Source organism: Orycteropus afer, unplaced genomic scaffold, assembly GCF_000298275.1.
Source record: "Orycteropus afer afer isolate SDZICR_OR568_19922 unplaced genomic scaffold, OryAfe1.0 scaffold00064, whole genome shotgun sequence".
NCBI classification, from domain to species: Eukaryota; Metazoa; Chordata; class Mammalia; order Tubulidentata; family Orycteropodidae; genus Orycteropus; species Orycteropus afer.
In genome coordinates, this window is record NW_006921651.1 from 10,370,706 (window position 1) to 10,397,481 (window position 26,776).

Sequence of the window (26,776 nt, forward strand, 5' to 3'; positions counted from 1 at the left end):
GCCAGCCCCCTAGGGGCCCTCACCTTACTTTTTGGCACTCCATCTCCATCCCCGGGGATCCCCTTCTCTCTGACTTCCCACTGATCACCAGTTGTTTGTGTAAGCCTGTCAGTGGGTACTGAGCAGCTGTGAGGCACTTATCCTAATGGCGACTGTCTCACTCATAGTCCGAGGTGGTAGAGACAGGGTAATGGTTAAGACTTAGGTTCTGCAGGCAGAATGTCGGAGTTTAAGACCCAGCCTCTGCCTCCTAGCAGGGTGGCTTCGTCCAAGTTATTAACTCCTAAGCTCACTTTCCCCTGCTCTGAAGCAGGAATGGTGACAGCCCTTTGGGAAGGTTCAATGTTGTGATGCGCGGAAAGTGCCTAGTTCAGTGTTTGCACACAGGGCTCTCGGCTATCGTGGTCCTCACTGTTCCCGCCTCTCGGTCTTGGACTGTGAGCTCTGTGAGGACAAGGCCGGGCCTGCACTCACACTTGCATCCCTTACATGATCGGGCCGCTGCCTTTGATAGGAAGGCTCTTCAGGAACAGCTGTGCCGGCTGTGACTGTTCAAGGCTCTTGGTTTTTCCAGGCACTTTGTAGCTGGCAGTGTGATCAGAATTTTGTAATTGAGCTTTAAACTGGGTTGCCTGGTTCACTTGAGTTGGTAACATTAGCAGAATCACTGGGCTAGCGGTTGCAGCTCTGTGTGAGGCAGTGGAAGGGGGTGCTTTGACCATTGCCTGCTGCCTCTCTTCTTAGGGAATGGCAGAGAAGGACAAAGCCCAGCTGCTGCTCATGGATGGTGTGTGGTGGGGGAAGGCCATCCTCGATTCATGGAAACAGCAAGAAATGTGTTGTTTTGCCTGGAGTGCAGTGGTTGCAGACCAGAACATGCAGCAAGGTGCTGCCAGACTGCAAAATAAATGAATGATTGGAGTGGGGAAAATCAGGGAAGACTTCCTGAAAGAATCCTCTTGAGCATGGATGGGGATCTTTTTTTTTTTTTTTTAGGTACCCACTACCCCAAATTTGGGAGCTCTGGTGGCACAGTGCCTAAGGTATTTGACTGCTAACTAGAAGGCTGGGAGTTCAAAACTACCAGCCACTCCTCGGAAGGAAGATTGGGCAATCTACTTCCGTAGAGATACCACCTCAGAAACCCAAGGAGGGGTCACTCTGAGTCAAATTGCCTCAACAGCAGTACATTTGCTTGTTTGTTTGTTTACTGAAAATTTTAGATTGTCTACTTTTGTATCAGTATTCATATAGCCAAGGCAAGACATCTTTGATAAACTAAAAAGAAATCTAAATGGTGGCTGTCCCTTATATTCTTCTACTAGCTAATTTTTACTAGCATTGGTCATGATGCTGATTCTCACTGCTAAGCCCCACCCTTCATCTTAATGATCTGACATTTTAGTGCACCGAGCTGGAAATACTTTCTCTGTAAAAATTATTGCCTTTGTGACTCAGGAGTAAATTATTTAGTGGTCTCTAAGACCTTCTACAACTGGCGTTTCAAAATGAGTCAGACATGTTCTCGTGAACTCTGACCTTGCTGAACGGACATAAAACACAGTCATGAATTTCTTCAGACAGCAGAGCGTGAAGTCTCTTCTGTCTCAGGCCCAGCAGTTGAGCAGCTTAATGGACGATGGGGTGTTGTTGCGATTGGTGCATGAATCTGATATGTAGGATGCAGGAAGGCACCTGGTGGGCAGAACGGTTGGGGCAGGGCTAAGGGTGGGGCCAGGGCAGGCAAAGTGCTTGCCCCTGCAGGGACCACATAGAGGAGGAAGGTTGGGGGCTGTCTCCACTGAGTGCCAGGCGCTACAGTTTCTCATTCAACCCTCTCGGCACCCTTTGAGGAAGAAAATTATTATCCTTCTTTAAGAGATGAGAAAACGGGGCCTTGGACGTTACGGAAGAGAGGAGCAGGGCTGCTGGAGGTTGGGTAGACGGCTGGTGGGGCAGTTTAAATATGTATAAATGAAGGGTAAAGCCACCCAGGAGGGCTTGTTGGTGGCTCTCATTAAATAGAAAACTAAATGGGATTTAATTTTTCTGCCTCTATGAGTCTTTTCATACCCGTGCGTTTCTAAATCACACCACGTGCCCTGATTCTTAGGAGAGAAAATGTTTCTAGAAGTAAGGAAGCCGCTGGCTCCTTCGTGCTGGGGCTGGTGGGGGGTGGAGGTCTAGGCCTGCCCCATCTCCGGGCGATCTGGGGTGGGTGGGCTGGGTAGCAGGCAGCTGGTGGGCGTCTCCTCCAGAGGCCAGAGTGTGGAGATGCTGACATTTCCTTCCCAAACCCTCCCGCTCCGCTGAAGCCTTTTTAGCTCGGCTGATGGAAGCTTGGAGCCCATAATGACGAGGGAGTGTAATGTCAGCGGGATCCCAGCTTCAATCAGAGCTGTTAAAAATAAGCCCGGCAGGCCGGCTCTGCCAGAGGTGAGCTCACAGATGAGAGCGGCGGGGAGGGCAGGAGGAGGTGGGGGAACACTGACAGCCGAGGGCGACAGGTAGGGGGCTTGGGGAAAGATGACAGAGCGCATCCAGGCAAGGTTCTGGCAACTGGTGAGTGGGGGTGGGCAGCCGAGATCCATACTCACTTGTTTTGTGTGCTCAGCTTTTCTGTGATTTTTTTTTTTTTTAAAGTAAAATCTCCAATTTTGTTTGGAAAGGAAAATGCAGAAAGCAGCTGGCTGGGTCCCTGGGCATTGGCCACAGCTGGTTGTTTTGTCTGCTGGGTTGAAATTCTAATGGGCTGGGGCTCCGGGCCGCATGTGCAGTCAGAGTGCCCTGCAGGCCAGCGAGCAGGCAGGAGGGGGCCGCTGCCAGCCTCACTCATGGCAAGAGAGTCTTCCCTCCTTGGACATTGGGAATGAGGCAAAGCCCCAGGCGAGGTTCATAGGGACTTGAGACTCACTACTCAGAACGTGGTCTGTGACTGGCAGCACTACCATCTCCTGGGAGTTGTAAGAAATGCAGATTCTTGGGCCCCACCCAGACCGTTCTAGTTGGAGACACAATGGTTTAGAGCTGAGAGTCCAGCCCCTCATTTTGCAGATGAGGACACTGAGGCCCAGAATGATGAGGTTACTTGTTCAGGGTCACACAGCTATTACAGGAAGTGAGGGCTTCCACATCAGAGCGGTTCTCCCATCAGCATCACCTGCATCACTTCCGCCACATACCCGGCACAAATGTGAGTTCAACACGGGTTGCTACGTCTCTCCTGGCCTCAGGGCTGTTGCTTGTCCTGCTCCCAGCCCTACTTTCAAGAACTGGTTGGCCCTGACAGACAGCTCCAGTTCATTAAGAACCTCATGGACACTCATTCAGTCCCACCCCTTCCTTCATCTGGGACATGCTAGTTTCTCCTCCTTAGTCCCAGAGTTGGCATCTGAAGGTGTGAGATGAAGCAAGTGGGGGCAGGGGTGTAGAAGGCCTTGGAAAGTCCAGAACAGGGCCTGGGGAGCCCCATGAAGCAGGGACCTTGGGTGGGAAGTAGTGGCTGGTCTGCAAGAACGGTGGCAAGACACAGCGGAGTCAGCAGCTAGACCCTGCTGGAAAGCATGGATGCAGTTTAATTAGATTTTTTATTTTTTTTGGCAGTGGGATCAGGGGCAGGGAATTAAGGTTGTATTTATTTATTTACTGAGATTTGCTCATTTGGGTTTGCTTATTTCAAATAATTTCATAAGTCATAAAGTCTGCTTTCCTCCCAATAGGAAGATAAAAACCAATAAAATGACATAAAGCGGCTTTAATTTATTGTAATAAAATTCAGAGATACTCTTTCCCCACGTAGTCATACATTGATGCAGTCCACAAATTCTTATTAGACTCTGCTTTCTCCCTAGGCTCTGTGCTTGGTACTTAGTGGACTCGGGGAGGAGAGACACAGTAATGTGGTCTCAGTGAGGCTGTCAGCTGCTCTACATGGCTGCATTTTTCCTTATGAATCACGTTTAACCTGGATGCCCCAACTTGACATTGCAACTTTTTCTGGGATGGAAATCTCTCCTGCCTTCTTAACCAGGGTCCACAGGACCTCATGTGATCTCTCTTGATAAGGCTGGGACGTCAGTTTTGGAGCTGTGCGGTTGGTGCAGGTGTGGGCCCAGACAGCCACGCAAGATTGCTACGTACCGCTGCGTAAGCTGTGCGCTGCTCAAGGGTGCCACCTCTGAGAGGCACCATTTGCATCAGGGACATAGATTTGTATATTTATTTTGATCATTTCCAAATAAATGGCGGTGTCTTGAAGAAGGGGTGCCTTTTCCTAAACCTCACAGAGGTCTCTTACTGCCTGGCAGTGGCCCTGGAGGTTGTGGCTCTTACACTGACCCTGGAACTTGCTGCCTTGAATTTTTCCCTCAGGTCAGTGTGCTTTGGGGGCCTCAGTCTTTCTTCTAGATGGAACGAAGAGGCTCCTCTGGGGACATTGTAACCCAGCTGTCTTTCTTCAAAGTGAACAGTTGACGGTCTCGGTACTGGGGCATGCAACTGCGAGTGGTTTTCGTCACCCTCTGAAAATCTGTATCTTTGCCATTCACTCTAATTTTAACCTGACTTCTTTCTTGGTCCTCTACCCTCCCTTGTCACTTCCCCTGAGAGATAGTCTAGGGTGTGAAGAAGGCATGGCCCCTTCATCCCTAGACTTTGCATTTCTGTTGCAGCCCAATGCCAAAGCCTGCAGATGCTGTACCTGTTTTGGCAAGATGTTTCTGCAGATGTGGTGCCAGTTGGTTCATAGCTCTGCTGGTCTTTTCCTTGAAGCTGATTTCTGTGCTAGTTGGGGTGGGGCTTGGCTGTACACAACAGACAACTCAAAAAAAGAGAGAGTGGCTTAACTAGATAGAAAAATATGGCAGCTCCAGAGTTAACTGGGTGAGCACATCCTTAGCTTGTGTCTTCAAGCCTCAAGGTTACCTCATGGTGCAATATGGCTGCTGGAGCCCAGCCACCTCATGTGGGTTCTAGGAAGGAAGAAGAAGAAGAAGGAGAAGGAAGAAGAAGAAGAAGAAGAAAAAGTAGGGAGAGATGGAACAAGGACACGGCTCTCAACTGTGTTGGCTTCCTTTACAGAGATTTTCTGGAGGCTCTTTTATTCATCAACTTCTGTTTATATTCTCTTGGCCTCTTATACCTGTAAGGGAGTGAGGACATGTAATATTTTATCTGGGCACATTGCTAGCCAAACAAAATCACAGTTCTAGTAGGAAGGGAGCCTTAAGGGGAGGATGGATTTTCGTGGGGGACAGCTAAGCATCTTGTGCCACATCTTGGTGCTTCTCCCCTCACACTTTCCACTACCCTCCCATAACTAAAAAACAAACTCATTGCTGTCGAGTTGATTCGACTCATAGTGACCCCTCCTTGGGTTTCGAGGTTGTATCTCTATGGAAGTAGATTGCCCAACCTTCCTTCCAAGGAGTGGCTGGTGGGTTTGAACCACCAGCCTTCTGGTTAGCAGTCAAATGCCTCAGGTACTACGCCAGCAGAGCTCCTACTACCCTCCCAGGGGCTCATAAATACTGTCCCCAACAGAGAGTCGCAACAGAGCTCATGTCTGCTGACTGTTGCACTGACCTCCTGTCACCCCATGTAACCATTTATATCTCTCTGCTCTGGTTCTTTCCTCTTCTGTGAGTCCAGGGAGGACAGTGTTTTGTGTGGTGGTTGAATCTAGAGTAAGACAGACTTGGCGGAGGTTGTGGGTTGGACTTCCCAGCTGTGTGATCTGGGGCAAGTCACTGACCCTCTTTGAACTTCAATTTCCTCATTTGTGAAATGATGCTCGTGATAGTACAACATCCTTATGGAATTGTGAGGAATGAATGAGAGTACACGTTAAGTACTTAGCCCAGAGCCTAGCACATAGTAAGGTGTCAGTAAGTATTAGTTGCTGTTATCTTTTCAGGTCTTGCCCTTGGCAAGGATTTTATAGATATCATCAGCCAGCGACCTATGTCTTTCTTCCTGGACGATGCTCATGCAGTCATCAAATATTAATTGAGCATTTACTGTGTACAAGGTACCCTTCTAGGTGCCTGGGACATTGGCCAGCAGGACAGACAAAAGTCCCTGCCGTGGAGAGCTGGCATTCTATGGGGAGAATCCCCTTGTGCTGGATGAGAACCCCCGGCCTTTGCCTACTCTCCTGCAGCTAAACATGGAATCCTTATGGGATCTCTGTGTCTGTAGGTGGTAGCCTCTCTCACATACACTTCTGGCTTCTCTTAGGTGCTTGGCTGATGAGATACTCACTCTCATCTAGACTTTTAAACTGAAATGTTTCCCATATTCACAAACACTTGGGTCTGTTTCAGTGGGCTAACAAGCACGTGGAGATGAACATGTTTCCTTTCTTTAGGAAGTGCATTTGCTTCCATCAGGAGCCTTCTAGAGTCAAGCTTTCAAAGCAGGCTATGTAAACTTTCTGGAGTCACAGACCTCTGAGAATCTGATGCTCCTGTCCAGAAGTGAAAAGCTTTGCACACAATTCAAGGAAGTGCATAGACCTCAAGCAGCCCATCCTTGGGCCTCCACGGCCTCTGTGGACACCAGCAAACAGGTGAGGGCCATGCCCTTAGCGCTCACAGATTTCACTTTGTTGTAGGTGTTCTTACTTCCTTCTTGTGGGTGGCCCTCATTGAATGTAAGAAGAGGAGGCAGTGGTTAAAGGAGAAATGAGTTTGTGTTGTCCTTCTCTGTGTGCCGTGGTGAGCATGGTTTCTCACTGCTCTTGGTCTCGGGGTCTCTCTTAAAGACCAAATTTGATAAGATTATTTCTCAGGCTGCCTTTTTAACTCCGATGACCCACTAGCCTCGCGAGGGCAGTTAAAGCACCAGCTTTGAGCTCATGGGGTCCGAATCCTGCTCTCCCACCTGCTGACTCCGTGGACTTCACCTGTTAATCAGCTTCTCTTAGCCCTGGTTTTCTCTTCTGCAAAATAAAGATAAAATAGAGTAGCTGTAAAAAAGTAAAAAACGTGATTTTCATACAAATATAAAGTGATTACGTGCTAAGCATTTACTTAACTCATTGATGAGGGAACCAACAAGGTGGAAAAGTTGTTCCCAGGAGCATTTGAAGAATTGAAAGACAGAACACTGGAATAAATGACAACTGAGTATAAAGCTGGTAATGTCCCACAGGGCAATAAAATAAACCCTTGAGGTTATCTTTTCTGCTCTCACTGCTGTCAAGTCAGCCCTGACTCATAGCGACCCCTCCTTGGGTTTCCGAGGCAGTATCACTACAGAAGTAGATTGCCCAACCTTCCTTCCGAGGAGTGGCTGGTGGGTTTGAACCTTCAGCCTTCTGGTTAGCAGTCAAATGCCTTAGTCACTATGCCACCAGATTACAACTCTACCACACAAAAATCTACAAGTGCATGTGTAACTTCACAAAGTACAGGATCTAATCGTTAGTAAGGAGTGAGACGAAGGTATATTCCCTAACTAACTCACTGCCATCGAGTCCAATCTGAATTATAGTGACCCCTCCTTGGGTTTCTGCGGCAGTATCACTATGGAAGTAGATTGCTCAACCTTCCTTCTGAGGAGTGGCTGGTGGGTTTGAACTGCCAGCCTTCTGGTTAGCAGTCAAATGTCTTAGGCACTATGCCAGCAGTACATTCCCTAGAAAATTAAATAATTTTGGGTGAGTAGAGCATGTGCCAATGTGGCACTAAGAGGACTTTTAATCTTCTTCTTGCCTTACTTCCAGGTTTTGGGTAATGTTTCTCAACAGTACCTGTGCTCTTGGCTCAATGTCTGGCACATAGTAGGTGCTTGCATGGCAATTAGCATAAATACATAAGTCTTGAGGGACAGATTTCCAGCTGCAGTCTCCTTTGTAACACTTGAGCTTAAAGAAAGCTGTCTATAGAGATAAGTCTGTCTTACTCGCTGTAAGATGTGAACTGAAAGTTCATTGCATAAGCCGGAGTGGTGGAACCTGGCGCACTTCATGAAAAGACATCAAGGGAAGCCCTTTTCCAGGGGAGAAGGTGGTGGGGATCATGCACGGAACGTGTCTGAACAGGCCCACAATGATTGATTTCTAACGCAGCTGCAAAGTTAATCTGAAGTGGAAATAAAATAGAAATTAATCTGTGCTTTGAATCTCTAACTCTTGCCTTCTGCAAGAGATAAAGAAATTCTGACTTATGGGGCTAGGTGATAAAATAGTCAAGCCAGAGTAGGGCAAAAACTGTGTCTTCTTGACTTATATAAATGATCTCAAATATATTATAACTTTTTTTCCTCCAGCACCACCTCTGGCATTGAACAAGCCTCCTCCCATCTCTTTGGTCCTCACTCTGAACTGCTCTCCTCCCCAGCCATGAGTGAGGACAGCAGCACAGCACCCCTCCCCCTTGCAACACCCCAGTGATTTAATTCTGGTGGGATGGGGCTGGAGTGGCCAGAACCCCATTCTCACCTCTGCCTGGTGATTAGTCAAGTAGGACAATCCCTGAGGGCAGGTCACCTGCAGGCTTCACACTCATCATGAGTCTGACACCTCTAGCCATGGCAAATTATCCCCTGCTCAGCCCAGAGAGAGGCCCAGGGATGGCAGAGCAGGTCCCAGGGGCTCCAGAGTATTGGAGTGTCCACACTGCATCCTTTTCATTTACACCTTAGCTGGCTGTCAGGGACAACAGAGACTTTGCTGTGAAAAGCCAAGTGCCCTTGGTTTCCGGTCTCAGAGCCTTGTCCCTGACGATGACGATGGGTCTTGGCCTTCCTCTGTTTCTCTTTGTTTCTCTCCCTCTCCCTCTGTCTCTGTCTCTGTCTCTCTCTCACCTTCTTTCTCTCTATTAGTCTATCTCCATTTCTCCCTGCTACTGGGTTTCCTTGCCTTTGCACAGATGGTTTCGCCATGTAACTTGCACCAGGAACCAAGTGCTGTCCTGCTCGGCTGCAGCCCGCTGTTTTGCTGAAGTTTCTCCCTCCAGAGACAACCCCAGAGTGCACTGGCAGCTGGAGGTGGGGAGCGGCCTGAGACTTCGCCTTGTGTTTGGGCTTCCACTGATCACCTGATCCATAAACTTGGTCCAGCCTTCTTCACTTGGGCCCTGGATCCTCCCAACAGCAAGCCGTGAGGATGAAAAAAACACAAAAACCAGTTGCTGTAAAGTCAGCTCCAACTCATGGCGACCCCGTGTGCGTCAGAGTGGAACTGTGCTCCAGAGGGTTTTCAGTGGCTGGCTTTTGGGAAATGGATCAGCAGAGCTTTTTCCTCAGTGGGTGGACTTGCACTTCTAACCTTTCTGTTAGCAGTTCAAGCTGTTAGTCATCATTAGGCCTTAAAGACAACACACAGGTCTCATCTCCATGACATCCCTGAGATAAGGACTCTTATTGCCCCCACTTTATACATATGGAAAATAAACATCAGAGAGGTGAAGCCCAAGGTCACACAGAACTCTTATTCAGCCTGCAGACAATGCTTAGGTGTTGCCCAAATGTCACAATTGTATGACCCTCAGAGCTGTGCAGCCCACAAGTGGGACCCCTGATCTGGAGAGAAGGGGAGAAGCAGGTCATAGCCACCACACCTGGAGGTCTGTCTGAGTGTCCTATAGAAGTTTTGCATAGTTAGTTATCATTTAAACAACCCAAGCAAGGACTCGGGGCAGGAGCTCTGATGGTCGTCACTTATTCTGTGGGGTGCACTGGGGAGTGGCCCATAGGGTGTGCCCAAGACTCTCAGAGAAGGCAGTGTAGGGGCTGCAAGAAGGTTGATGGCTGTGGATACCTGCTCTAGGCTGCCCCCACCACCACTCCCTTCCTTTGCAGAGGTCTAGTACAACCACCTATTTGTACTCACCTTTGATTGAAGCTCCTCACCACACAATTCCAAAGCTTTCCTCTTTGTCTTTCAAACCTACGAGGGCTTGGAAGGAGTGACAGCTCTTGAGATGCTTGTAGGAACCCAGGGTGGACAGGGAGAGTTCCCCGGGCAATGCTCACCTCAGGCAGGGGGCTGCTCAGGGAAAACATCCAAACCTTATGCCATTTTTGATGAGACTTCGCCTGAAATTGATAAAATAGTTATCTAACAGAAGGTCTTGAGCATAATTTAACCTTTTCTTGATGACTTCGTGTCATCATTTTGACTCTTCCTTATCATACTGTGGAAAATGTAGCTCTGTATCTGCGTTTTAGGTTTCTCGCTTCCTCCAAGCTCAGCCATCAAATGTCACTGCTGACATTGGATTTGCTTCTAGAAGACTCCCCACCTGCGTCTCCCTCACTTGGATGATTCTCGTGTGCTGAGCCAGTGTCGCGTAGTAGGTTAGCCTGTGGGCTCTGCAGTCAGACAGCCTTGGCAAGTAACTGCACTTCAGTTATACTCTCTGAAAAAAAAATATGAAAAAAGTATAATGAAGTATTTATCTCATAACGTTGTTTTGAGGATTAAGTGAGATAATGTCTGCACAGCATATAAAACTCCCAGAACAGTGCCAGACATAATAAAAAACAAACTACTGTCAAGTCAGATCCAACTCATAGTGACCCCTCCTTGGGTTTCTGAAGCAGTATCACTACGGAAGTAGATTGCTCAATCTTCCTTCTGAGGAGAGGCTGGTGGGTTTGAACTGCCAGCCTTCTGGTTAGCAGTCAAACGCCTTAGGCACTATGCCACCAGAGCTCCTGCCAAACATAATAAGTGCTCAATAAATGTAGTTATCATCATCATTATCATCAACACTCAGTGTGGATCATTAAGTCCTATGATAAAAGTGAAGAGCTTTTGTGTGCGGTTCTGGGGGGAGTCGTCTGGGCCTTGCCCAGACGGCTTCTTAGCACCTGTCTGTTCTCAGGTCTCTGTCCAGGTACTGGGAGGCTTGACTTATGGAGAAATAGGTTGAGACCAGGCTTCACCTCTGTCTAATAGTAGCTCAGTGATGTGGATTGTGTTCGACACATGCCTCTCCTAAAAGTCTAAGGGCAGGTCCCTTTAGGCTCGTAATAGTGCTCTCTTGACCTTCTGTGTATAAGACTACTCTTGTGAAGGAGGAAGGAGGGCTGAAGAGATGAGTCTGGTGTGTGGGTTGGAGGAGCAAGGTTGAAAGTGGCTGTGATACGAGGTGCATGTCCTTAGTTCTGACAAGAGGAGAGCTGCCTGAGAAAGGTCAGCACCATGGACAGCTCCACAGAGCTACTTGTGGCTGCTCTGCTGTGGCCATTTGCACAACACTCTGAGCCCTATGGCATTTGACTGCTGCTGACCAGAAGGCTGGCGGTTCAAACCCACTAGCTGCTCCTCAGAAGGAAGATTGGACAATCTACTTCCATAGTGATACTGCCTCGGAAACCCAAGGAGGGCTTGCTATGAGTCAGATCTGGCTCGGCAGCAGTGAGTTTGTTTTTATTTTCTCAGCCATCTGAAAGGCTCCTTTGGCCCTCTCAGATAGAAGGATTCTGTCTTTCTGCCTAGGAACCCCGGTGGCACTGTGGTTAAAGTGTGCAGCTGCTAACATAAAGGCTGGCAGTTTGAACCTACCAACCACTCCCTGGGAGGAAGATGTCACAGTCTGCTTCCATAAAGAAACCCTATGAAACAGTCTTAGAAACCCCGTGGGGCAGTTCTACTCTAGCCCATAGAGTTGTTATGGGTTGGAATCAACTCAACAGCAGTGGGTTTGGGGTTGGTTTTTCTGCCTGCCTGAGAGGTAGTTAGGAGTCTCAGAGTGGAGCAAGTGATTACTGTGTTTGGCTGCTCCCGGGGGAAGCTGACTGGAAGCCACCACGACGTGGCCACTTCTCTCTCCAGCACAACCTGGGTTCTATTTGCGGAGCCTTGTTGTTCCTTGGCTCTCTCTCCTCCTGAATCCCGTTAAATCCTGTGTGCCCCGTACTCAGGTCCGCCCCTGATTAGGCCCATGGGTACTTACTCCAGCCCTGGTCCTTGTCAGAAGGAGAACCCAGAAAGGGTTTGCCCTTCAGAGTCTTAGAGGAGCTCAGCTGAGAGAATTGATATCTATGAAGATGGCCTGATTGCTGTGTGGTTTGTCCATTCATCAAAGTATTCCACTCCAGTTTAAGCTAGTCCATCAGAGAGCAAGGCATTGGCTGGGGTGGGCTTTGCCCATGTGCAGAATTATTTCTCCTGAGCTCTGGTATCAGGCCATGAGCCCTTGCTGGGAATGTGTTAGTAATCACTCCGTGAAAGGCATTGCTGCGTCAGAAACAGACCAATTTACCAAATGTCATTTTGCTAAAAAAGCCAATTTGCCAAAAGCCAATTCACTGAATGGCCAATTTGTCAAATGACCGATTCATCAAATTGACTTACTTCTTTTTAACTATTTGGTGTGATTTGACTGATTTGCATTTTGTCTTTATTATAGCATTTCAGGGATTGTTCCATTTGTCCCTGCCCCAGCTCCTGGTGTTTGAAGTACAGTGAGCCAGCCCCCAGCACCTCCCTGTGGCCGCAGGAGCTGGGGCAGGGACAGCCCAACCACCCTTAAAAGGCCATTGTGAAGACAAATGGAAAGCCACCCAGCTAAGACCAAATTGTTAAAAGAAACAAAGAAATTGACCAAATTGGTCCTTTGGAGAATTGGGCAATCTGCAACTTGGCTTCTGAAGAAGAATTGGGCCCCATGGGGATGCTGGTGAAGGTGCTGCTTTCTCCCCTATGGTCTCCTCTTTGCGGAGACCCTTCGTCATCCTGCATAATTGGCTTTGCAACGAGGAAAGGCCACATGTCTCCCAAGCTTGTTCTCACCTGGGTCCATGGTTAGTTGTGTGATAGGTCAGTTTCCATGGTTCCCTTTGATTGTGAGGTGATTCTCTATGTCATGATATTTCCACCCATGTTTGTCTTCTTGTGTTACTCTTCCTTCTGGTTCCTGTTGTCTAACTGTATTTTTTCCTGTACCCTTACAATCTGCCTTGATTCCTGCCTCTAACAAGGCAGAAAAGGCCTTCCAACCTGCCCTTGAGGCCATTCGATTGGCCCACTTCTCCCACGCCCTATCCCAAAGTCTTTGCTTTTCCAGTTGCAGCATCTCAGACCATCCAGCATGACCTGCCGTTTTGTCTGTGAATCAGGACACTGTAGCTGCTCTTCAAGGAGACATGGAACCCAAACAAGCATTGCTGTGTTAAAGACAGATGTCACCCTACCAGAGTCTTCAGGCTGGCATGGCCAACGTGGTCATGTCTCCACAGTGCACCTTCCCCTACCTCCACTTCTGTGTCTGTCTGAGATTGGTCCATGGTCTCTCACCTGCTTCCACCACAGTGTCCTCTCCACTTTTCCTGCAGCCTGAAGATTCCCCACTGCTTAGAACAGTGAGCTCTCACATCTTTGGGTATTTGTCCCCTTGGGAGATATTTCCCCCCATTTGGCTCGCTGGTGGGGGGTCTGGGAGGGAGGGAATTGGCATTTGGTGAATGCCTGTGATGTCCCAGGCACTGGATTAGCACTTCACATATGCCATTTCGAAAACCTTTTTAATGAAGTGTAACGTACATACAGAAAAGTGCACCCATCAGGGTACAGCTCACTGGATTTTCACAAATTGAACATACCCATGTGGCTGGCACCCAGATCAAGAAATAAAACATCATGAGCCCCCACAAACCCTTTATGCCCATTTCCAGTCACTAACTCCCAATGGTATTTATGACCCTGACTTCTAATAGCGGAGGTTTGTTTTGCCTGGTTTTGTACTTTACGTCAGTGGTGTATGTGTTACTTAATCCACACCACAACTCAGTGACAGGGAGATTAACTCTTCTTTACAAGTGAACAGCCAGACTCAGAGAAGTTGAGTAAGTTGCCCAAGGTCACACAGGCAGTAAATGGTGAAGCTTAGAGTCAAAACCAGGACTGTCTGGCTCTGAGCTTAGACTCTCTCCTCTATATCTTGCTTTCTCCTCCGCCAGCAGCAACTCCTGCTCCCACCATTGTGTGTCTAGGCTGGAAACCTCTGAAGACACTGGTCCTACCCAGGTGTAGGTGTCTGGAACGGCAGCCTGGTCTCCTCAACTTCTCTCCTGCTTAGGGCTCACTAGAACGTCTGGGCTTGGGTGGGGCTCAGTGCCTGGTGAGTGAGTTGAGTGAAGGCCTTGCCCTGACATTCAAATTAAGAGACACCCGCATTTCTCCTGCTTTCTTCATCCACCCACCGTGCTTTTTGCTGTGCTCGTGACTTGAGGGCTGGGGTCTGCACCACAATACTGACCATTGGTAGAATTAAGGGGAAGAGGTGTCATGTTTGCTGTCTGTCCCTGAGCCACTCGCCCCGAGTGAGACCCCAGCCTCTGAGCAGCTTTCCCTTGGCAAGGCCAAACCTAAGTTTCCAGAAGGCAGTTGCCTGTGAGCTGCTGGGGCAGAGGGTCTAGTGAACGTGTGTCTGCCTCTCCTCTGATGTCTCCATTGTGGGAATTGGCCCGAAGCTGCTCAGCTCGGAAGCTGAATAACAAACAGCTTGGTTCAAAGCAGTGTTACCCAGGGTGGTTTTATGGCCCAGCCGTGCAGGCTGCTTCATTTCTCTTCCTAATGAAGTTTCTGCAACATTAACTCTGGCGGTGCTGGAGGGAGGGGGGCTGCCACAAGAGGATCCATGGCTTTGCGGTGGTGGGCAGGGGAGGGAGGGTGTCTCTCCAGCTGACTGAGGCTGGCACACACCGAGAGCTGAGGAAATGTAGGTAGATGAATTAGGAGTAGTAGACCAGCTGTTTCTCCTGCAGGCTCTCAAATCACATGCCACCGTCCGTGGTGTCAGCCTCCAACACCACCTGCAGGAGCTAGGCATTGGGAGTCCCCTAGAAGACTATTGGTTGTTCAACATTTTAAAAATTTGAGACCTCGCAGTCACATGTGAGCGTTAATCTCATGAATCTCAAAGGCACTTTGTACTGGGGGGAGAGGTGTGAGGACAGTCATTTTCTCAGGGCACAGAGCTGGACCCCTTGGCAATTGGTGGGGCTACTTTGCAGCCTCAACAGCTCTAGAGCAATAATTTGTCACCTTCTGTGTACCGGACAGTCTTCTGGCCACTTTCACAGACCTTTGTATATTACCCTTTCAATAAGCTTGTTCAGATGAGGGAATCTAGGCTCAAAGAGGCAGGCAGTAGATGCTGAGCTGGGTTTTGAACCCAGGCCTCCTGGCTCCCCTCCCAGCCTGGCTACTGCCCTCCAGGGCCTCCCTCACTGAGGCTGTATTTGGGAAGCTTGCTTATCTCCCTGGCCGGGCCTTTTGCTCCAGCCAGCCTGGCTTATGGCGGTCGGGGAACGGGAATGGGGAGGTGGGTCAGGAGAGCACACTGGGACTAGGAGGGGGATCTGCCACCTCAGTGTGGCAGCCAGGCCCAGAGGAGAGGTGACTAGAGCTCCGGTTACTTCCTTTGTTCTAACAGCAGCAGAGGAGAGGCTGCGACACAGGTTAAAGGAAACCAGGCCTTGGGTGGCCGTGGGGGCAGCTCTTCTGTCACCCTTCCAGGCTCCATCCCTTTGACCCAACTCCCTGGTCTCTTCTGCACTGCTTCATTTCCCCAACTCAAGCCTGACTTTGGGAGGCCAGGAAACAACCTCCTTTACTATGTGAGTCCTAGCAGCCGACTGATAAGCTTGTAGCTTGTGTTTCCCGAGAGCCCTCAGACTTCCCAGTGGCCACAGCCTGGTTCCTGCATTGGGGTTGGCCCGGGAGGCAGCACAGTCAGGTCCTTACCACTTATGACTTCTAAGCACCCACCTCATAGGTGAATTAGACCCAGCTCCTGACCTGTGCCGTATGTCCATATAGATTTTGGGCACTTTAATGTGGTCCCATGGGCTGGAGAGAGCAGGGCAGGGAGGGGTAAGTGCAGAACTAATTTCCTTCCTGGGTGGTAGGGTAGGATTTGAGGTGAAACTTGAAGGACAGGGAGGGACAAGAGAGAGTGGTCCAGCCAGATCCCAGGGGCTCCTCGGAGGAGGGTGTGCATCTCACATCCCTCCTGAGTAGGGGTCTTTCCTGGGGGGTAAAAGCAGCCTTTGGCTCCATCTCCCATCCGCCATAACACCTGACCTCCTGATCTAGGCTGGGGGTGTTGCTTGGAGGACAGAGGGATTCACTAGGGGGCACTACAACCCGGTCCTCAGGCCACCTCAGTGAGGAGCAAAGCCAGAACTATTGCCTCCCAGCACCCTTAGCCCAGCAGGAACACAGGAGGGCCTGCAGGGCAAATGGAGTGACCGTCACCACTCCTTACTCCCGTGAGCACCTCCTCTGTCTCCCTGAGAAGGTGGGCAGTGGCATCCACAGGGGACAGACCCGTGGTCTTCTTCCCCGTCTCCACTCATGAGGGGTGTCTATGTCCATATTGCCCCTAAGGAGTAGGAGTTGGCACCTCTGCCCCTTGCTTTGGAATGCTAGCCAGGGATGGGGCAATAGCCCATCTGCCAGGTGGGGACATGAAACCATTTTTAAACTACTTTCTGCTGGAAGCAGTGACTCTCACTATTATGCATACGATTACCTGGGGGACTCGTTAAAGTGCAGGCTCTGATTCAGTAGGTTACCAGTGAGTCCACTCCACCTCTGGGACTCTACCTGCATCACAGCAGCCGGTCCGCACGGTTTTCAATGATTTTTAGGAAGTAGATTGCCAGGCCTTTCTTCTGAGGTGCCTCTGAGTGAACTTGAACCTCCACCGTTCTTTTTTTATTTCCTTAACTTTTCATTGCAGTTGGGGTGAAAATTTACAGAGTAAATTGATTTTCATTCAACGATTCATACCCATTTAGTTTTGTGATATTGATTGCAATCCCTACAATGTAAGAACACTTCCCACTTCCTCCCTGTGTTTACTCACCATTTCCATTCATCCTTCTTTCCCATTCCTTCTGCCTTCTGAGCTTTGTCTCTGGCCAAATGCTGCCCTTCTGATCGTTTGGTTGATTGTTCCAGAGTGCAGACCTTATAGGCCAGTCTGTTACTTGGCTGAAAGCTGAGCCACAGAGGCGAGTTCATTTCTAGGCTTGAAGGATATCTAAGGGCCAGAGTCTTGGGGATTCCACCAGTCTCTGTCAGACCAGTGTGCCTGGTCTTTTTTATGATTTTGAGTTTTGTTTCACATTTTCCTCCCACTCTTTCCAGGACCTCCATTGTGAGCTTTTTCAGAGCAGTCAGCAGTGGTAGCTGGGCACCGTCTAGTTCTTCCGGTCTCAGGGTCGTGGAGGCTGGGGTCAAACCTCCAACCACTTGATTGGCATCTTAGTACTTAACTGTTCGCACCACCTGGGGAGTCCTGATTCAGTAGGTAGGTCCTGGAAAGTCTCCATCTCTAACAAACTCCCAGCTGTTGCTGGGGCCATTGGTCTAAGTGCAGAGACTGGGGTATTGCGTTCTCTTTGTCTCTGCAGTGTGCCTTATGAAAGCCCAGCAGTGTGAGGCTGCCTTGGGCTAGGCACCAGAGCCAGCTGCCAGCTGAGTGTGGGTGGCATATTACCTCATGCTCTGGGATCCTCTCAGTAACTGGGAGGTTAGTGCTGTTCAAGGTAGACTGAGGCACCAGAAACGACCTGCAGGTCTTACCCAGTACTGTTGGGGTTGGTGGCAGAGCCAACCTCGACCATCTACCTTCTGATTCCTAGGCCCTAGATTTTTCAACCCTGACCCCCCTCCTTCCCCGTATAGAGCCTGGTAAAGACAGCTGTAAAATATGGGCCAGCTCTATCCAGCCCATCTCACTTAAGGGCCTCAGTTAAGCCCAGACAGCGTGACTGCTCCCACTTTACAGGGTTGGACACTGAGGCTCAGGGAATTAGAAATCTCATCTAAGGTCACTGGGTAGGTTCATGTCTGCTCCAGAGCCTGAGCCTTTTCCTGATGGTCTCCTGGGCAGGAAGCCCCTGATGGGGAACAGTCAGGCTGGTTCCTGGCCATGTCCATGGGCTCATGGGACCCAGGCAGGCTGCAGGGGACAGAGAGGACAGGACAGGCTGCCCAGAGCCTTCATGTGCCTTGAAAGCAGGCAGAGCAGGCCCTGGGCTCTGCAGTGGGCGGCCGAACCGGCCGCAGGACTGAGAACCAGTCTGGCCTTGGCTGGTGCCCAGCCCCCTGGGTCCCTGCTGGGCCCCTGTTGATCTCACAGAGGATCATCTGCCAACAGGGCCCAATCTGGTTAGAGCGTGAAGGGGGATTAGCAGCGAGAACATAGGGTCTTGACCTCAGCTTCCCCAGCCTCAGCCTCATGGCTCTGGCAGAGGCTGGAGAGTTTGGCAGAGTGCATGAGACAAGGGGAGACCTGGGGATGGTGCCCAAGTCAGGCTGTGGGCCTGGTTGTCCCTTCTTTTTTGGGAGAGGGGCTAGCTGGGGTCATTGGGAAGCTCCCTGACTCAGAGTTGATGTTGATAGAATCTTGCATCCATGGAGCCCTTGATTCTAAGTGATGGGGTTCATGCCTGCAGGACCCTTACCTTGAGTCCCTCAGAGTAGGCTTTCAGCGATCTCAACTTCCTCTCTTCTGTGTGGGGGGTCCCAGTAGAGTTGCTTACCTTCCTCAGTGACTGTCTGGACCTCCCTGCTGAGGCTGCTCCTGCCGCCTCTGCCCCCTGAGGGTGTTTGATTATCAATACTTCTTTAATGACTTATGAAGGAAGAGGCGGGTGGATCATAACAGTATAGACAACAGCACATCACCAGCAAGGGCTGGTTGGCCTTTCAGAGCTCCCCTCAGAGCCCTCATCTCATGGGGCATTCAGTCCCGCAGGCAGCAGGTGCAGTTATCCCTGCGCACAGGCAGGAGGCTGCGATCTCTCAGACGCAGAGCTAGCCTTTCCAGCTCCAAGCCCCTGGCAGCCAAACTCCTTGTTTGGGAGAATGCAGATGGGGTTGGAGCAGGGAAATCAGTCAGGATCACCTTTAGTTCAATTCAGCTCAAAGTCACTGAGCCCCTGCAATGCGCCAAGCATACAAAAGAGAGAGCGTCTGCCCTCAGGAAGATTGTGGTCTGGAGGGGAGATGGACATCAGCCAAAAACCACGGATTAGTGCTTCAAAGGAAGAGCATGGAAGTGGCCTGGCCAGGGCCCAGGGGAGGTGCCTGTAGACTGAGATATGGAGGCTGAATAGGCGTTTACTGGGCAAATGTGGGGGCAGAGGGAGGAGCGAGTGCAAAGGCTCTGTGGCAGGAGGGGTGGTATTGGAGGAGCCTCAGGCATGTTGAAGTCAGTGGACTGGTAGGCAGGGCGCACGTGCGCGGGATGAGCCTGGTTTGCTTCTCCCAGTCCATTACTTCTGCTTTCCTCCCTCCCCTCTGACACCCCCAGAGCCCCCCTAATGTCCCAGAACACCCTGTTCTTCTCCATCATCACTCACTTGGAGTGCACCCTCTACATGTTGGCTATGAGGGCAGCACCTCGCCCGACTTGCTCCTTGCCATTTCTCCGGCACCCAGCAGGTCACCTGGCACTGAGGACATTTGGTGAATGAATGAAGGGAGCTATCCCTCGAGGCCAGGCCAGTTCATTTACTGGCAAAACCCATGTTTGCTACACAGCCAGTAGGTGCAGAGGCTGTGCACCCTCGAGACCCCTGGTCTTCCCAGGGAAGCCTTCTTTACTTCTTCCCCGGGAGCTTTCCTTCAGGTCAGCTCTGCTGTTTGATGACATGGATGTGCATAGTACCTGACCCTCTGACAGTGGGAAGATGCTGCCCCAAGCCGGACCCCACTTTCTGAGGGTTTCTGATAGGCACTGGAGCAGAGCCGTGCCTTCTATGAGAGCAAGCTCGTTGTCTCTGTACCTGCCCCTTGCTGAGCCCCAGGAAGAGTCCACAGGGTGATCCATGGCACTGTGCCTGGTGTGCCTATCGGAATGGCCTGGCACCTTCTACCAGGAGACTGGAGGTCACACATGTGCCTTCAAAGGTGGGAAGTGAAACGTGTCCCCTCTGATGTCCTACCCTCTGATGTCCTACCCTCTGATGTTGCTTCTGACTTGGGCTTTTTTTCATCCTCACCCTCAGAATCTGTGCCCAGGCCTTTCTGGGCCTTTGTTCACCCCTATCGTTCTGCACTGTCCACTTCCTCCTGGGCCGGATCAGGCCACCAGATGCCCTGGGTTTGGCCATTGTCCTTTCCAGCTGTGGGACACTGGACCCTGTCCACCCCCTTCTGGGGTGGCTTCTCTCAGGGTGTCTCATTCTGCCTGACTCACCCCAGGCCTGTGATGAGACCAACCTGGGAGGAAAGTGCAAAACATCCACCAAGTTTCAAGGAGAGAATAGAGGCTCGGGGTCTGGGGAAATGTGCCAGGGTAAGTATAGGTGGTGCTTTGTCGGTTTTCCTGCAGACTGGGTGCAAATGGTGATGAGGAACTTTATTTCAAAGGGGCCTGGGAAAGACAAGACAGCTGTCAATCAGGTCAGAAGTCAATTGGGGCAAAGATGGATGGATGGATGGACGATGATAGCTTTGTTTTGGTTTGGACCTGGCTAGGAAGGTGTTGGGCAATCCTACTTCCGTAGTGATACTGCCTCAGAAACCCAAGGAGGGGTCGCTATGAGTCGGGGTCGACTCGACGGCACATAACAACAATAACAACAGGAAGGTGTCCGAGTCCAGGAAAGGCTTCTGGCACCACCTAGTGGGCAACTTGGAAACAACCATTAGAACCTTAAGTTGGGCTGTGTTTAAATCCATTGCTGCTGAGTCTACAGAGTAGAACTTACCCCACGGGGTTTCCTAGGCTGTAATCTCTGTGGGAGCAGATCATTACATCTTCCTCAGAGTGGCTGGTAAGTTTGAATTGCCGACCTTCCAGCTAGCAGCTGAGTGCTTACCCACTGAGCCACCAGCTGTGTTTAAGGCGGGGGGTAAAAAAGCCAGCATGTCCCCACTCCTGCTAAGTGGATTTACTGGCCCAGAAACATGAACTCTGTGTGGCAGGTACTTTTATCCCCATTTTGAAAATAGGAAACCAAATCTCTCAGGTGTATACCTTGCCAGAACCCCATAGCTGGTCCCTGACAGCAGTAGGAGTCAAACCCAGATCCTTTTCACTGACAGGTCTGTGCTCTTTCCACCACCCCCATTGCTGGCAGCCTGCTGCACTTCTTGGAGACTTCCCAGGCTCACCCATTTTCCTTGGCCTGGGAGGCCGGCCTCTGCCGTCTCAAATTCAAACCGTTGAAGCAATGTGAGCTGCTTACTGCTGTGGGCTGGTCCCAGGCTGGGCCTGCGGTTTTCAGGTCAGCTCAGCTCTGCTCTGGGGTCCTGGCTGGTCAGCTCTGCGCCCTCCCCTGAACCCTGCCCAGCATCCCCTGTGTGCCTGCCTGGGGGGCGATGTCTTTCCTCTGCACCAATGAGCAGTTCCGACTCATGGCGACCCCATTGTGTCAAAGCAGAACTCTGCTCTGTAGAGTTGTCAGTGGCTGATCTTTCAGGAGCAGAGCTTCCTCTCAAGGGACCTCTGGGTCAACTGGAACGATTTGGTTAGCAGACAAGCGTGTTAACCCTTTCCACCATCCAGGATCGGATCACACCCCTCTCTGTGCGTCTATCTCATCAACTTCCCTGGCCCACAAGACTTCTACCAGTGACCCCTTTCCCAGTACCTTTTGCTCCAGGCAAACTCAGCTACTTGAAGTCAGCCTCATCGTGCATGGCTCTGTCATGCCTCCGTGTCTTACACAGACTGTCCCTGCCCCTTAGTCTGCCCTTCCCTTCCCTCCCTTGTTCCTGGTGTGACCTGTATAGAATTGCTTTTTCTGAATTGTACCTTGATGCAACACTATTATAAGAAACAGATGCTTGAAACCCATTTCTTACAAGGCTATAGTGTTATTGATTGGGCCACACTGTCATTTTTTATAAAGACCCCTGGGAAAATTCTTGTCTCATCTCAGTGCCCAAAACAGCTGTACTCCTGAGAAACAGGAGCTTTCGAATGTACGCATCTGTTGGGCACAGTGTTAACGGACCAGGTCCCCCTGTGCGCACTGGCTCTCAGAAAGCTCACAGCCCATGCTCTGCCTGCACTTGGCGAGTGTGGGCTCAGGCAGCGCGTGCATTCTCAGCTCCCACCATTGATTTTCCTTCTTCTTTGGCCCACTTTTCCCTCCTGCTTTCTTGCTGTTTTATAAATCCCTGTCAGCCACCTTAAAGCCTTTCTGGAACAAGGGTGGGTATAGATCAATAAGCTAATCAATAGAAATAAACCACCTTCCTTCTAGGGTTGTGGTGAGGATTAAATGGGATAATGGACGTGAGTGCTGGCCCAGGGTTCCCTCCAAGGCTGCGCCAAAGGGCAAGCTTCTGGTTTCCTGGCAGCTCCTCACGAGAGGTCCCCCCTCTCATGGGTCTTCCACCTTCCAAGCCACCACCCCTTCTTGCCTTTCTCTCACCCTCACCACCTGTGCTCCATTTTCCTGGTTCCCTGTGGGTTGGAGAAGGTGAGTGTGTGTCTTCTTCCATCCTACTCCTTCCTCTCAGAAGTTTTAGCGTCAACAACAGGGCTTCCCTCCTTCCTGGGCTCTCAAATGTCCTAAAGAACCAAATGCCTCATTTGGTGTGTCTTGGAGCAGTCAGCATGTGGCGAGAAACAGGGAAGGAGGTGGGTCGATGATGGTGGGAGGCTTTGAGTCTGTACTTTTGACAAATGAGGAAACTGAGGCCCACAGAAATGGAGGGAAGCAAGTAGCCATCTAGCACCGCTTCAGTTTCTTGGCTTCAAGTCTGCTCATGCCTCTTCCTTCCATGAAGGCTCCCTCAGGGTCCAGGCCACCAACAAGGTTCCCCCACAGCACCCTGTGTTAGTCATCTAGTGTTGTGTGACCAGTCACCTCAAAGTGTAGTGGCACTGTGACCAGTGCTTGTAGGTGCTCGGGCAGGTGAGTCTGCCTCAGCTTCTAGTTACTCAGGAGCTTGTGTCACTAGGAGCCACTTAGTGCTGGCAGTCTTTTGTTTACCTGTGTGGCCTGCACAGCCCCTGCATCAAACCCAGTGGAAGCTGCCAGAACCCCCTGCCCAGTACCAGCACCCCATTTAGGGAGAGAGAGGGAATCAGTCCACAGACAAGAGAACACCAGCGTCTTTATGGGATCTTCATTAAGGTGGCAATTACAGCAGAGAAATTGGGAAGGGGATATAGCGATCGAGGGAGCTCTTTCTAGAAGAGGAAGAGATGACAGCAGGCTTAGGCAGGAAATTCAAGGCTGAAATGCCTCCTCTCAGGATAAGCAGAGTGGGTGGGAATAGCTGAAAAAGGGGAAACTGAGAGGGAGTGGGAAGTGGGGTGCTGGGAGCCTTTTGGGGAGCACCCTACATCAGTGGAGTGAGGGAATACTGACAGACAACCAGGATGAACAGATCTGTCCTGGAGGAAGTGCAGCCGGAATGCTCCTTGGAAGCGAGAATGGCCAGACTTCGTCTCACCTACTTTGGTCATGTTGTCAGAAGGGACCATTCCTTGGAGAAGGATGTCATGCTTGGTAAAGTGGAGGGTCAGTGAAAAAGGGGAAGACCCTCAATGAGATGGACTGACACAGTGGCTGCAATGATGGGCTCAGGTACAGCAGGGATCGTGAGGCTGGCGCAGGACTGGGCGGTGTTTCGTTCTGTTGTACAGGGGGTTGCTATGAGCTGGAGATGACTCCACCTAACCACAACAACACCACCGGGGAGCCGGAGGTGGTACGAATGACTGAGGTCAAAAGCTCGAGAGCACAGTGTGCAGATGGGGTTGCGGCACTGGGAGGAGCAAGGAGGTGGGACGAGGGACTGCTACTACCTGCCCAAGGCAAAGAGGAAGCTGCTGCTGAGTTAGGGACAGAGACAGGTCAATTATAGCAAAGCAAGACACAGTTTGGAATGAGAGGTTGTTCAGTTTTGGAGGACAAGGAGAAGTGTCAGCGTTGCGGGCTTGAGATGCCTTTCACGGGGAGAGGGCAGCGTTGGGAGTGCCGGGGGTGAAAAGACCACAGAGACTTGGGCTGCCTGGGGAGGGGCAGAGGGGCTGAGACTTCGGGGGCTTGGGGATGGCTCCTCTTTCCCTCATTCGTAAGCGAGGACTCTGAGTCTCAGGAGGGAAAGGGACTGACTGACATACACAGCCAGGAGGTGAGAGAGCTGGCGTTTGAACTCGGCCTTCCTGACTTTCTGAGCCCAGGGCCCTGGTGCACACTGCGGTGACACCTGTCCTTCCTGGTCTCGCTAGGAATACCTAGCCAGAGAGGGTGGCCCCACAGCTCAGTGGACAGCGTCCTGGGAGGGGCCTGTGGGCTGTATTATTAGGGCTGGCAGCAAACCCTGAGGCTCCATGGGTGAATGTGGGAAGAAAGGCTATGGTCACAGCCCTGGTGGCAAGGCCCAGTGGCCTGAAGAAATTGCCAGTGTTGGGGCCCCACGTTAGGACAGTCACCCCTTGGTTGTTCAGCCTAAGGGCTCTGAGCATGTGCCTGATGCCGGGCTCTGGGCAGACCAGGTGGCTCCCCATCTAGGTTTTGGCTTTGGGTTATTTACTTAAGTTCTTGGGACTCAGTTCCCTCCTCTGCAAAGTGGGTGGGGTCAAAATGCCCACTCCCAGGGCTGCGACGGTGCTTAACTCCTCAGGTCTCCCTTCCTCCGGTGTAAAATGGGGATGCGGGTCAGTCAGAGTTCTTAAGAGAAACAGAGCCAATGAGACACGTGGGGCAGTCCTCCAGGGCCGTGGGGTTGGTTCTGGCTCCTGGCGACCCCTGTGTGTCAGAGCAGAGCTGTGCTCTGTGGGGTCCTCGGAGGCTGGTCGTTCAGAAGTAGATCACAAGGCCTGTCTTCTGAGGCGCCTCTCGGTGGACTGGAACCTTCAACTGTTGGTAAGCTGACAAGCACGTTAACTGCACCACCCAGAGACTCCTGTGCGCATGTGTGTGTGTGTGCGCGTGTGTCTGAGAGAGAAACAGAGCGTGCAGAGTTGATTGAGATTAATATTTAGTGGGGCTTAGCTCTGGTGGCATAGTGCCTAAGGCACTTGACTGCTAACCAGAAGCCTGGCGGTTCAAACCCACCAGGCACTCCTCGGAAGGAAGATTGGGTAATCTATTTCCATAGAGATACCAAACCAAACTCACTGCCGTGGAGTCTGACCGACTCCTAGCGAGCCCTCCTTGGGTTTCCCAGGTGGTATCACTGAGGAGTAGGTTGCTCTCCGGGCAGTCTCAGGGCTTCCTTTTAAGGCTTTCAGCTGATTGGATGAGGCCCACCCACATTATGGATGGTCATCTACTTTCCTTAAAGTTGACTGTGCTACATGCTGATCACATGTAGAGGAGCCTGGTAGTGCAGTGGTTAAAGTGCTCGGCAACGAAACACACCAACTGCTTTGCAGGAGAAAGATGTGTCAGTCTGCTTCCGTAAAGATTTACAGCCTTGGAAGCCCTATGGGGGCCATTATGAGTTGGAATCGACTGGATGGCAGTGTTTTGTTTTTTTTTCCCAGTTCAGTCCTCAAGGAGCCCTGGTGGCTCAGTGGTTAAGTACTCAGCTGCTGAAAGGTTAGTAGTTCAAACCCACTGGCCGCTCTGTGGGAGAAAGAGCAGCTGATCTGCTCCCATAAAGACCGCAGCCTGGGAAACTCTATAGGGCAGTTCGGCTGTCACATGGGGTCGCTATGGTTGAAATCAATGCCATGGCACACACAATGCCAGTTAAGCCCTTGATGATCTCTATCCTCCCAGCCACAGGACAGGGACCAGCACTGGAGCCCTCAGGCCAGTGGGAGTGGGCAGTGTGGGTGGATGAGGCCCTTCCCTCAGGGGCTCCAATTCACGAGTGGGGCCCAGGCACTGGATTTGGAGTTAAAGTGTGGGTCAGCCACCTCCAGGGCTGAGGGAGCTTGGAGTTGATTGTGTCTTCTTTCTGAGCCTCAGTTTCCTTGTCAGGAAAGCATAGAGTGTTGCACTGTTACAAGAGTGTGCTGTGGCCTCTGTACACAAGAAAACACTGTGGAAACGTCAGCTGCAGGCGCCTTCACCACAGACACCCCATGGAGGCAGTGGGCCCCTCGGCTGGGGATGTCACATTTGCACTCCATTGCTTGTTCCTTCACAGCCCTGGACGGTGCTTCTGGGGCCTGACCTGACCCCCGTGGGCCTGGTGAGCAGGGCTGGGGCCCCTCCAGCTGCAATCTCCCTGCCTGGAGAACAGAGGGGGCCGGAGCTGAGCCCCCTCAGAGGCAATGCGTCTCTCTCTAGCTCCGCCGTGCATTGAGTCAATAAATGTTTGTTGAATGGTTACTGTCCCAGGCACTGGGGCACAGCGGTGACCAGTCCTGGTGCCATCCGGCCACCTGACACCCAACTCATCATAGCCTCTGGATGAGTATGCTTTCTGACCAGTGGTTTTTGTCCATCTGGCTTCATCCTTACAGGGACCTGAGTGAGAACGCCATCCAAGCCATCCCCAGGAAAGCCTTCCGGGGAGCAACGGACCTCAAAAATTTGTGAGTACAGGCCTGGGAGGGAGTGGGGGTCCCTGGCAGTGTTTCTGTGGGTCTCCCTGAGCCCTTTGGTCCAGATGGCTCTGACACGGCTCAGGTCAGAGTGCTGTTTCGGAACTATTTGAGGTCGGAGGGAACAGGCAGCGTGTCCGTCTCTCCCTCTGGCATACTTTTGTGTAAGACCAAGCAATGCTCAGAGGGAACCTTTGGGGACCAGACCGAAGGGAGGGTAGTGAACTGTGGGGAGTGTGGGTGATGTTTTCAGTCCATGAAAGGGCACAGTCTCCATGCCCTTGTCTATCAGCATACTCATCTTTGTACTGGGAGAGCTGGCTTTGAATCTTCTC

General features: G+C 51.0%; 1 protein-coding gene across 1 annotated transcript in view; it reads left to right on the forward strand.

Annotated features, from left to right (window-relative positions):
• SLIT1 (slit guidance ligand 1) overlaps positions 1 to 26,776 on the forward strand; it is a 213,079-nt gene that overhangs the window by 112,356 nt on the left and 73,947 nt on the right. The window contains exon 5 of the mRNA XM_007940050.2: positions 26,361 to 26,432. Within this exon, the coding sequence (XP_007938241.1) occupies positions 26,361 to 26,432 (72 nt within the window). The remainder of the gene's footprint in view (positions 1 to 26,360; positions 26,433 to 26,776) is intronic.